The sequence below is a fragment of the Pundamilia nyererei genome, unplaced genomic scaffold, assembly GCF_000239375.1.
Source record: "Pundamilia nyererei isolate P.nyererei 1_Seehausen unplaced genomic scaffold, PunNye1.0 scaffold00462, whole genome shotgun sequence".
NCBI lineage: Eukaryota > Metazoa > Chordata > Actinopteri > Cichliformes > Cichlidae > Pundamilia > Pundamilia nyererei.
This window is the reverse complement of record NW_005187863.1, coordinates 169,741-182,535: the sequence shown is the minus strand read 5'-3', so window position 1 is coordinate 182,535 and position 12,795 is coordinate 169,741. Positions and strand designations below refer to the sequence as shown.

The 12,795-nt window shown below is 40.3% G+C and overlaps 1 protein-coding gene across 7 annotated transcripts in view; it reads left to right on the top strand.

Moving 5' to 3' along the window:
- The window catches only part of adgrb1a (adhesion G protein-coupled receptor B1a), a 157,843-nt gene that overhangs the window by 54,653 nt on the left and 90,395 nt on the right, over nt 1–12,795 (top strand). For 4 of the 7 annotated variants that reach the window (XM_013916101.1, XM_013916099.1, XM_013916096.1 and 1 more), the window contains exons 4-12: nt 1,569–1,736; nt 2,107–2,286; nt 3,062–3,226; nt 4,050–4,214; nt 4,342–4,443; nt 4,556–4,662; nt 4,895–5,089; nt 7,179–7,247; nt 8,509–8,617. In XM_013916101.1, the coding sequence (XP_013771555.1) occupies nt 1,569–1,736; nt 2,107–2,286; nt 3,062–3,226; nt 4,050–4,214; nt 4,342–4,443; nt 4,556–4,662; nt 4,895–5,089; nt 7,179–7,247; nt 8,509–8,617 (1,260 nt within the window). The remainder of the gene's footprint in view (nt 1–1,568; nt 1,737–2,106; nt 2,287–3,061; nt 3,227–4,049; nt 4,215–4,341; nt 4,444–4,555; nt 4,663–4,894; nt 5,090–7,178; nt 7,248–8,508; nt 8,618–12,795) is intronic. The other 3 variants (XM_013916100.1, XM_013916097.1, XM_005753773.2) reach the window with 2 other exon arrangements.

Sequence of the window (12,795 nt, the reverse complement as noted above, 5' to 3'; positions counted from 1 at the left end):
TTTGTACATGTCCACTTAGGTGGACAACATACGTTTTGACTTGTGAATTTGACAAACGAATGAACAATATACGCTGTGTGTTGTGTTTATGTGCAAGTATACCATCAACACTGACACAAATACAAGAAAACAGCCTTTGAATAGCTGTCCACTGTAGTGACCACTATGCGTGAAAGGGTTAAAATATAGAGCTGGAGAGTAGCCTAGCTGAGCAGTGATGGATAGAGTTCCACGTAAAAATAGCAGGTTGCATTACAAGATTATTGCCAGTTACAAGCCCATCTGTTATGTTATGGTTTACATTTTCCTCCTGGTGTAATGACTTTATTTCATTGGATAGTCAGTTTTCATTTCTTCCTCCCACACAATGGGGCAACAGCGAACAAGGAAACACTGTAACATATTTATTTACTATATATTAAAAAATAATATATTTAATTGGTTGCTTATTTGAACATTCAACTAAATCGCATTATTACAATGCGTAATCCTACTTTGTCATAGTTATACACCCACCACTGTAGCATAGCTTAAAAAAATTAGAAGTCAGTGGCAGACACACAGTATTTAATTACTATGGTGGAAGTATTTCCCCACGAATTCCAAACATACACGGTGACATTAATATGATATTGTAACCACAAACCTTCAGAAGGTTCCTGCACTCCTGGAAGCTGCTCTGGAACATAACTACATAACAAATGTTTAGATTTAACTGGATCTCAACTCTCACTGCTAAACTGGGCTAATCACCTCCAGAGTCCACCTGTGGCTGGGGTTGTTAAACCCTGACCAAGCTGTCACAGGGCAAAAGACATGGCACACCCTGGACCACAGCTATTGGTCTTTGGAAAACAAGACAACATACAAAGCCACTGAGATCTGTTGAAGATACGGGGGTAAAATTTACAGCAAAGATAGGTTTTGAGTGGAGTATTACTTTTATTTGCTAATTGATTCCCTACTTCCTGTTTACTTCTTTCCCTGCTTCCCACCTGAGACTGCCCACTTTTCCCTTATTGGTAAAGTGACCCACTGAAGAGGCAGTCGTGGGCAGTGAAAAAATCGCTGACATATCCAGAGTCATGGGCATTAATTTCCACTGGAAGTCGATGCCAAGGATATGACATCAGAAACTCAGCGAAGGAAAAGACCAGCAGCAGACCAAAAGCTGGGGCCCATTTCAGGGGCTGTCTCCACTGAAGGACAACATTTGGGAACTTGTGTAGAGCCTTAGAAATTTAACTTGGACAGGAAAATTTCACTTTCTTGTCTCTATTCTGTAGTGGATTTGAAGACTGACTAGGCACCATTATCTTTGTCTGCTAAAGAAAGGACATTTATCAACACCTTTGGAACAGATTCATATACTAGTCAGGAAAAATTACGCCTTTAATGGAGGCAGCCCTTAAATGCAGCACAGCGAGAATGTACCCTTTATCAGAGCACAACCCTTCCTCTTTTGGCCACAGAGGCTAGATCCTGCATGATAATTAGTTATGGTCCTGTCCTTTCCTTTCGCTCCTCTTTTTTCCCCTATCCTCCTTTACCCATCCCTTCCTCCTCAGTAGACTCAGCTTCAGGTGAGGAGTGGTCATCGTGGAGTGTGTGTTCTGCCACATGTGGGGAGGGCTGGCAGAGTCGCACTCGTTTCTGTGTGTCCTCCTCCTACAGCACCCAGTGTAGTGGGCCACTGAGAGAGCAGAGACCTTGCAACAACTCTGCTGTTTGTCCAGGTAAGCTCCCACCCCCCACCCCAAAATCCCTCCTGCTGCCTCCCTGTGCTCACCCAGCCCTCTCCAGGACTCTGCCTCACCCTTACGAGACCCACATGATTCAGCGCCACAGTTGCAGCAAGTCTGTGGCCTATGGGACAACGTACACCTCACCTCACAAGCATGACTGGGTTTGCGGTTTTAGAGATTTTAGGATATTCTCACACTCTCATACAACCAGAGCAGACATACTGGGAGACTCCTCAACTTTGAAAGTACAGTGACCACATTGAATTAGCACAGATTATCCCAGATAACTGCCCACGGTTCACTGTGGCAGTGAAGGTATTGTGTTGTCTTGGTGTTTGTCTGTCTATAAATCATACGCTAGCTGCTCTGATTGCAGTGCACGGAGCGTGGGACGAATGGTCACCATGGAGTCTGTGTTCATCTACCTGTGGCCGAGGTTACAGGTCTCGAACGCGAACCTGCACCCCTCCGCAGTTTGGGGGAGATCCATGTGAAGGGCCAGAGAAACAGACCAAATTCTGCAATATAGCAGTCTGTCCGGGTAAGGACCTCAGATTTGATTTGATTTCTGAAGATTTTCATGGTAATGTTAATAATGATTTAGGCCACTTATTAAATTATTTAACATCATGCCAAACCCCCACTCACTTGCACTTATGTACAGTGGGGCATAAAACATACAAATTTAACAATCACTCCCTCCTCACATAGCAGTAAGCCAAGTGTGGGGAGGTGAAGAATAAGAAGAATTCAGGTTATCTTTATTCCTTAAGCAAAAAATGTAGTTGCTGTATCTGGATGTTTGTGAGTGTGAACATGACATTATCTTACATGTGCACAAAGGTCTGACTGTTTCAAAAGTCTGCGACTATGAACGCTACTGGGCATGCTGTTTTAGAGTTCTGAGCACAACCCTGGAAACACAAAACTAGTTTACCTAAAACATACTTAACCTGTAGTTTGTCTGTTCAAGCAGCTATAAGATGCTCCAGTAGAAAAAATCATGTTAATGTGAAAAGTCTGCTCAAGAATTGGAACGATACAACTCTATTTATGGTAAATGGCCTGTATTTATATAGCGCTTTACTAGTCCCTAAGAACCCCAAAGCACTTTACATATCCCGTCCTCCCCCCACTCACACACATTCACACACTGGTGATGGCAGCTACATTGTAGCCACAGCCACCCTGGGGCGCACTGACAGAGGCGATTATAAAATGTGTTTGTTGTATTTTGAGTGTTATAGTATTTCAAACAGATAGCGTTCTCTTTTGTTCTGTTTTCTTGTTGCTGTGGTGACCTTGGCCTCTCTCAGTGGATGGCGTCTGGAATGAGTGGTCCAGCTGGAGCTCCTGCTCTGCCTCCTGTTCTAATGGGACCATGCAGAGAACCAGGGAGTGTAATGGCCCCTCATATGGGGGTGCTGAGTGCAGAGGCGAGTGGCTGGAGACTGTCGACTGCTTCCTTGGAGAGTGTCCAGGTAAGAGAGCCAAATGCTAAGTTGAAGAAAGATAGTTACTTAACTCCACATTTACTACAAATTACACAGACCTTCAGATTACTAGCATTGCATTTTATAGTATTTCGTAATGACCTAAATTCAGAATATTTGATTTCCTTTTCTCACTTCTTTAATAAAATTTGGGGTTTTTTTATTGGAGAGCTTATTTTCAACTCCATGTTTTTATTATGAGGCTATACTAGGTTATCATTGTGACAGAAGAACAACAGCATGAGTGAAAGTAAAGATTGACAAGACAGCAGTGTGACCTGCTGTAATGTACAGTTTGGAGATGGTAGAACTAACAAAAATACATGAGGATAAGCTGGAAGTGGCAGAGTTGAAGATACCCAGATTTGTATTGGGAGTGATCCAGATGCACAGGGTTAGAGTGAGGACATTAGAGATACAGCTCAGGTTAAGTGCTTTTGAGACATAATTGGTGAAGCAAGGCTGAGATTGTTTGGACATGTGGAGAGAAGGGATAGTGTATATAAAAGATGTTGAATATGGAGCTCCCAGGCAAGAGGAAGACCACTGAGAAGATTCATGGATGTAGTGAAAGAGGACCTGCAGAGGGATTAGTGGGAAAGATGAGGATGCTAGGGACAGGGCGAGATGGAGGTGGACAATCCACCATGGCGATCTCTTTTTCAGCCAACTGTGCTGAATGAGATTTCATAAATATAAAAACAGAACATTGTGGTCCGCATAATGGTAAAATTCACTTCATTGATAGCAAATGTGTAAAATTTACATGTTCCTGTTGTATTTCATTATTATTATTCACTCATTCTCTTAGTGGATGGCAAGTGGCAGACCTGGTCCTTGTGGTCGGGTTGTTCTAAAACCTGCGGAGGGGGGAGTCAGCAGAGAAACCGGATTTGTTATGGGCCCTTTTTTGGAGGGCAGCCTTGTCCTGGAGAGCGGGAAGAGGTCCGCAGCTGTAACAAAAAGAGATGCCCAGGTCAGTGGGTGGGCGCAGTTTGCTCCACTACATCAAAGACTGAAAAGTGCACTACTTAGACAGTCTACCTCCTGGTTATGTGATTAATACAATTGCATGACACACTTTGATGTTTCTCTGGTAACAGAACCACATGAAATATGTGGAGAAGACAACTACTCTAATGTTGTGTGGAAGATGACTCCAGCTGGAGATACAGCAGCAGTACGCTGTCCTCCCAATGCCATGGGTGAGCTCTTCCTGCATGTAGAAAGATTACATTTGCATGTCCTGTAAAAGCATGATGTAACAAGGGCTCACCAAATAATTGAAGGTTAATCCTCATGTGTTTCCCCATACAGGGCTTATCCTTCGCCGCTGCACCCTGGATGAGGAGGGCATTGCCTACTGGGAGAATCCCACTTATATGAAGTGCATTTCTAATGACTATCGCAGTATACAGACTTTAGTGAGTCTAAATAACTTGCAAAAGATGCATATGAAGATATTGCAATGTTTTAGCTGTGTCTGGGTAAAAATGTATGACACATGGCATACATGTTAATTATTTTTTTTCATTAAGTCTAAGTTACATTGAACTGTTATTATGCTGTGTTATCACTTTTGAAAAAAAGACATGGATACTGCTGCTGTGTTGACCACTAACTGTGAAAACTAACAGAAGCCACTTTCTCTGCTAGACTCGGGAGCATCTGTCCAAAGCGCAGCGTGGCCTTGTGGGAGATGGAGTATCAGAAGTAATGACAAAGCTGAGGGAAATATCCAGTGATGGAACCAGCTATAGTGGTGATTTGCTGGCCATTGTAGATGTGCTGAAGAACATGACAGAGATCTTCAGGAGGACATATTACAGCCCCAGCAATGAGGACACGAGGGTGAGCTGGTACACGGTTTTACCACTGTGCTGAAGCGTGTAATACAGTGTGAAAGTGTCTTCTTCCCTTACAGGTAATCTCTTAAGATCCAAAAGGTCACTGGCAACCCATGTAGGGTTAGAGCTAGGATTTTTGTCTTGTTGTCTAACTCTTTTGTGCCTCCTTCTCTAACACCAACCTGTCACGGCTCCTCCCTGAGCCTGGCTCTGCTGGAGGTTTCTTCCTGTTAAATGGGAGTTTTTCCTTCCCATTGTCGCCAAAGTGCTTGCTCATAAAGGGTCATATGACTTTTGTGTTTTTCTCTCTATGTATTGTAAGGGTCTACCTTACAATATAAAGCGCCTTGAGATGACTGTTGTTGTGATTTGGCGCTGTATAAATAAAATCGAATTGAATTGAATATTCCTTTTATAGAGTTTTTGCCCTTTTAGAATACCCAAATAAAAATGTATTAAACAGAAAAAAAACCCTACAATGGCTACATATAATGCGAAACACTGGTTGGAAACTGTGGATTGAGCAGGTTGGTAATTACAAACAACCTCTTGGCTGGAGGATAGCCATGTCCCTGCAAAATGACTTGGGCAACTAAGGCAACCTTGTTTTCATGCAGGAGTATAAACAGAATAGAACCAGCAGAGTTAAGTCCACTAATCCAAAGAGACGTGGTTGCTTTCAGACTTGCATGCAGACTGACTGCAATACACTGGCAATCTGTCTATCTTTCTAAGTTAGACAGCAGTTATTTGCACACCATTTGAGTTACACCATGATGTTTTTTGGACACAGGTTACCTCCCACCCTGTGCAATCTCCCTGCGATTAAAATTTGTTGCCCAGTGGTTGATTGTGTTGATGATGGCTGCAACTACTTGAAATGAATGCAAAAAATAAAAAATAAATCTGAGCAATCACCGACTAACGAGTCATAATACAAAAAATCCAGTCCTAACCTAGACCCTAGACAGGTCGCTGGTGGCCTGGTAGAGGTGAAAGACACAGGATGACAAATTTATACATGTTGATATTCAGTTGATGCCTTCTGCTCTCCAGCTGGGAAAGGCTGTGTTCCTATACCCACCTAACAATGTAAATTGACTGTTTCTTATATAGAACCTATGTTTTATACTACAAATGTATTGAATAAGAGGAATAAAAAAGATGGATGAATGGATATTCTATTTCAACGTGCAATCTAGGCTACAAAGTTCAGTTCAGTTCATTTTTATTTCAAACATATACATTCACCAATATTTCATAAAATCATTCCATGCAGTTGTTTGAAAAGGAGTAGGCAGAAGTATATACTTATTTAGCCCTACCCCCTCAGGTTTACATCCTCATCATCTAAATTTGAACAACAAAAACGTATACAATGCCTTCAACTTTGAACATAACATTACAAAAAATATTTTCTCATATTCAACTAAAACTATATTTAGATTTGCTAATTTGCAGAAGAAAATAAAAATCACTTTGACTGCTGTCTTGGGTTAATTGCATTTTCTTCATTCTTACTTATTTAAAATTTCTTTTTTGAGTTTTATTTTAAACTGGTTAATATCACTACTGACCTTTTATTTCTTCTTTTAACTCATTCCAGAATTTAGCTCCTGTTATTGAAATAGACATCCTTTTCAATGTTGTTCTTACTCTTTGTTTTTTTTCATTCTGCTTCCCTCTAAAATTATACCTCCCTTCTCTTTCTAAGATTTCGATTGGGAGCATCCCTTTCCTTGCCTTATATATTATTTGCACTGTTTTAAACTTCACCAGATCCTGGAATTTTATAGTTTGTGTCTTAATAAAAAGCACACGTTAGTAAAAGTATATTGTAAAATATGCAGTTAAATTTTTTTGCTGTATTTACTTCTTACTGATGAAGTTGTAAATCCTATTTTGTCCTTTGTGAGATTTTAAAGATCCTCTAGTCTCTCCTTGTCTGAATAGCAACAAACTTATAATTTCTGGCTAAAAACTGTCCAAATATTTGTTCCTCAGATTCTGCTACATAACCAAGTTGGCAGCCACTAAGAAGGGTCTAGAAGGATTTCAAAAAACTGAATGCAAATCATTTTTTTCCTTTCCAGAACTTTGTGCAATCAGTCAGCAATCTGTTGATGGAAGAAAACAAGGAGAGATGGGAGGAAGCACAACTGGTTAGTATCAGCCTCTCTTTCTAAAATAGGACCTGTCCTTGTCTGTAATTGCAGCTCCTTTTGAACTTTGTGAGCAATAATAACTTCAACAATCAAGGAGAAATCCTGATGGCAGCAGAGATGACAAAGACACAGGTGGACAAACAGCCCACCTGTGTCTTTACAGACAGAGAAGTGAAAGGGGAATGCGAGAATTGCTGAAAGACAGAAATAACTACAGATAATGACGCAAACACCCACTCATCCATCTGCTGCACTTATTCACTCTGTGCCTCCAACAAGCTGTCCAGCATCCGCCTGTTCTCAGGAATTTCAGCACGCAGACAGAGAAATAATGCTAAATAAAACAAGCTGCTCTACTCCAACTGCTTCAGATATCTTAAAATGGAAATGGCACACTCTGTGTTCCCCCAGCATGGTCTGAATACACGAAGGAGAGCGAGCATTAGCATTTCAACCACTTTACTTTACTATCGTTATTATCTTCAACATTGGGGAGTAGTGAATCACATCTGATTAAACTAAAAAAGATGCATTTTGCATTTTCATGCTGATAGTTCATTCATATTTGCACTTTTTAAAATAATTTTTGTGTCATTTAATACTACAAGCAATATGAGGTTCAGATTCTTTCATAATATTGAAGCCCCTCTTTGATCTAGGCTGTGGCGAAGGCACTCGCAAACGTTCAGAGACCTTTTGAGTTTGAACTGTTTTTGGCCTCTGACTAGCTTTACAGTAGCACAGCCATTTCTGTCAGCGGTGATTAACTCCAACCGTGGCAGCCCTGCTTAGAAATGTAAGGTTTCCTAACTTATTTTGCCATTTAAAAAAAATGTGATTTGATGTAATAGCAGATGTTGCATCACTGCAATGTATTTAATCAAAAAGTCAAGCTTTTAGCCTTGAGGCCTTTATCACAGCCATTTATTTCTCATCACCTGCATTCAGTAGAACCGTGTGCCGTCTTTTTCTTCAGTATTGAAAATAAGAACAAAGCTGCAGTGTATTTCCTGTCATCAAAAAGAAAAAATGGTGATGTACAAATTGTAAATGTTCATGTTGGTTATAGTAGTGTGGGCTATAAGACATTGTGACACTGAACTGAAACAGGACGCTATGGCAATACTTGTCTCAAATTCCAGATTTCCTATAAAAGGCCTTTTGTGTGTCAAGTGCTCGAACAGCATTTCAGAACATTCGCCTCAAATCCATAATCCTTTTTCTTTTATTCTGCTCTCATGTGTCTCTGTTTTCTCAGCTGGGGCCAAACATCAAAGAGCTTTTCCGTCTGGTGGAGGACTTTGTGGATGTCATTGGCCTGAGGATGAAAGACATTCAAGACATGTGTGAAGTCTCCGATAACCTAGGTCAGTCTTATCTCCATCTAGAAGATCTCCACACCTCTCCCTTTTTATCAAAGAAATTCTCCTATCACACCTATATTCTCTGAAGATAAATCTTCATAAATGCAATAGCAACCACTAAAAGTGAGGACACAGGATGGCAGCCTGATGGTTAAAGACATTTCCTTTGGGTTCAGTCTAAAAAAAAGCTCCATCAACCAATGGCTATATGCCCTGTCAGATTTTAGCCCATATCAGTTTTTGATAGAGGCCAATAAGTAACAGGAAACTGCAGAGATAAAAGACATATTTCAGAAAATAAAGAACATTACTACGCTTTTTTTCTTTTTTGAAAAAAATGTCAATAATTTTTGATGCATTTGATTTTTCTGGCTCCTGACTGACAAGAACAAGGAGAACCTTTTTCCTCTGATAAAAGACAAGACACGGTATTATTTCTGCAGCCTATCCCTGGAATACACCTTCAAGCAAAAAGTCAAGCAGACGTGCTCAAATCTATACCACAATCTTCTCTGATAAGACAATAGTGCTAACCAGCCTGCAATGAATTTATTTTAACTAGTCTTTGTTAAGGAACATACACTATACTGCATGTACAGTAGAGTACAAAGAAGGCAGCACACATTCAAGCTGACCTGGACATTTGCATTGTCACATTCAGTTCCTCCTGGTAATGTCTGCAAAAGTTCAGCTCTATAGTGCATGTGTGAAAACAGCTATAGATAGAACTAACAGAAAATGAAGTAGTACATTAGGAATAAATTGGTAGCTATAGCTGGTATCCCCAGTGGTAAAGCTTTTTAAATGTCAAATATTAATTCAATTCACAAGCTATTTTATTTAATTGGATAGCTATGTACCTCCAGTTTTCAGTGATTTAAAATTGCACTTTTGTAAAACTGGGCTTATTACTTTCACTCGGGGGTGAAGGTTGGTGTTGGAAACAAAAGACGTGAGACAGAGATGTCCTAGCCTTGCATCTTATGAAGCTTTAGTCCATCCATTTGTTCTCTTTCACTTATTCAGTTCACAGTTTGCTGGAGCCTATCCCGCTACCATAGGCTGAAAGGTGGGGCACACCCTGGACAGGTTGCCAGTTTGTCACAAGGCCAACACAGAGACTTGACAACCGCTCACACCTACAGTGTCAATTTAGAATCACCAATAGAGCAAATGGTACAAGCGCATGCAGGCTTTCACAAGAAAACAGTCACACAGCGATAAAAAGAAACACAAAAAATGGCAAGAAGCTGTTGTATTATTAACCCTTTCGCATGACAGCCACGGGAAGCTGACGGGTAAACAGATCGGTTTTTATTGGATTCTGTCGTGGAAGAGAAATAGTTCGAGCCATGTTTCCAAAGTAACAAAGAGGCGACGGATGGCCTGGATTGCAGCCATTCGAAGACCAAATAACGTCCCAGAACACTCCAGCTCACACGTTAGTCTGCTCCAAGCATTTCCACAAAGGTAAGTCTTCTCTTGTAGTTATTACGTAATTTATCATAACACAATTGGCGCCGGTGTGTGTGGCTTGCCGTCTGTCTCTGTCAATTTGTTTTTGTTTGTTTTGTTTTTTACAATTTGTGCCACCCAAATCAACTCGCGACTGGTATATGAACGCTAAAAACTTTTGGATCTTTAATATTTTCTGACAAATCAGCAAGGACAAACAACAGGGTATCCCCTATCCCTGGCTGATGTTCCTGCTTACCTGCTACGCGGAGCACTTCCTCCTGCTCCAACGCATCGTCGCAGACGCCGCGGTAAACGTGCCGGTCGGCTAGTGAAGCTTAAAGCTTGCCTTACTTTTTCTCTAGCAGCTGCTCCAGTGGATTATAGTCTATTCCATCGCATCCCAAGGCATCTCCTGGATCATGTTGCTCCTTGTCTGGTTCCTGTCGTACGCTCGAGTGGACGTGAGCCTGCTCACCGGTGTTTTTCACGTCTTGGGCGTTGTGGAATAAACTTTGTGAATTTGCGCCCATTAAGTTGGGCTTCACACACAACTTCTGCCCAGACTCCAGCTCCAACGAGGATGGGTTTTAATCAATGCCGGGTCCATAGCAAGTAAAACATTTGTCTTAAATGATTTATTTTCTTCAAATGGATTGGATCTCCTTTTTGTGACTGAGACATGGATGAAAATGGGTGAGTCCAGCTTCATTTCTGAAATATTGCCCTCCGACTGCTCATTTTTAAATGCTCCAAGGATATCAGGTAGAGGAGGAGGAATATTGACAGTTTTTAAAAATAACTTTAATTGCAAACAACTCCATGTACCGGTTCCCCCTCCAGTTTTGAACTTTTGATAATTGAACTGGGACATTTCAACCGGTTGGGTGTGCAGTAATCTACCAACCACCGAAGTTTAACAAAGACTTTTTGAATGACTTTTCATGTTTCTTGGCTGACATTGTGCCTAAATATGATCGGATTTTAATAGTTGGTGATTTTAATATTCATGTCTGTTGCTCTGATGGACTGCTTGCTCAGGAGTTTTTAAATCTTATTCAATCTTTTAACTTTGTGCAGTCTGTACAAGGCCCTACACACCAGCAGGGGCACACTCTTGACCTGGTGTTATCGTGCGGTTTATCTGTTTTTAATTTGGAAATTGGGGATTCCGTGTTTTCTGATCACAAACCTGTTTTATTTGACATTTCTCTTGTGCATGAGTTTAAAGCTCGTGCTCCACCCAGGTGCTGTCGAATATTTAATTCTTCCACTGTTGCTCTCTTCTACGGAAGCATAGAGCTGCCACCCAGGCAAAAGGAAAATAGAAGTATATCACATTATAATGTGAAAAGTTTATTGTTCTAACAATATACTTTTCACGTTTGAACAACATAACATCACGTTATTACAATATACATAATTATCACGTTCGTACAATATAATTATCATATTGTACGAACGTAATCATATATTGAACAAATGTAAAAAAAAGGTACCATTAGAATAACATTTTTTATTGTAAGAATGTAAAACGCGTTGCGTTCGGGAACCCAAATCCATGGTAGATGTGGAGAGGTCACGCTCTTCAGAACTGGCACCTAACTTTCAATGCCCTGCTTTCAACATAGACACAAACACTGATAGCCCACTTCTGAGATTTCTTCGGAATCGTGGTGTACCTGAGGACTGTCTCTTATGAATGCTACAAGAACGCGTAAGTGCTCTCTCAAGGGGGAAATTTGTAAAACTCGCTTTTTACGAAGTTACAGCATCTAAAAATGTGACATATTGCTAAGTTAGCAACCACAGCGCTTTTCGCTTCTCTCGCTTTGACTGCGTGAGGACGTAACGGTAGGCTGCATTGGTGTGGATCTATATGGAATCGAGAATGTAAAACAAATTAACCCACTGTATAACCCTGGGTCGTTGTTATGACCACGGTTATTAATTGTTACTAATTAACCCTATGCAGATTCCAGGTTTCTTAAATATATCACTATATTATGTGATGCACAATGTTTCCTTGTTTATATAAAACAAATTAATTAAACTGTGCTTATATTGATATTTGGCTTCAATTTAAAAAAACAATGAGTTAAACCCTTTGTGCACTGTGCAACTGAAAGATACGTGAATACTAATTTACTTTTTCAAAAGTGGGCATTGTATATACTGTAATATTTCTATTAATGACATGTTAGAGAATCTGATTAATCTTGCTGGCATAAAGAGAGGAAAAGAATAAATGCTAAATATCGATGGCTGCCACTAAAATAATAATAGACAATTATCAAAACACATGTGAAATTTACATACATTTCTTTAGTGAGGTACCTCATGTGGTGTGGCAGCAGGTATACCTTGTACTTCTGTATACTAATAAATATCTCTGTTATTACAGATTGATCCCACAGTGATTGATTTCATGGAAGACAAGACCCTGTCTGGTTACATCCCAACATATGGTGATCGGATAGCTGCCAGACAGTTCTGCTTGGAAAACAGTGGTGCAAGTACTAAGGAATCAAGAAAAAACTCATTGCTTGAAAAATTGAAGGAAAAGATGGGAATCAATGAAAATGAGAAGAAACCTGATCATGAGGAGGCATTTGTTTCTAAGAGAAAAAGAACATATGCAAAAAACAACAAATGGGCTGAGAAAAAGACTCGAAAAATTGAGTTAGGGTGGATCCATGAAGGTAAGCAAGTGAGAAAGCGCAGAG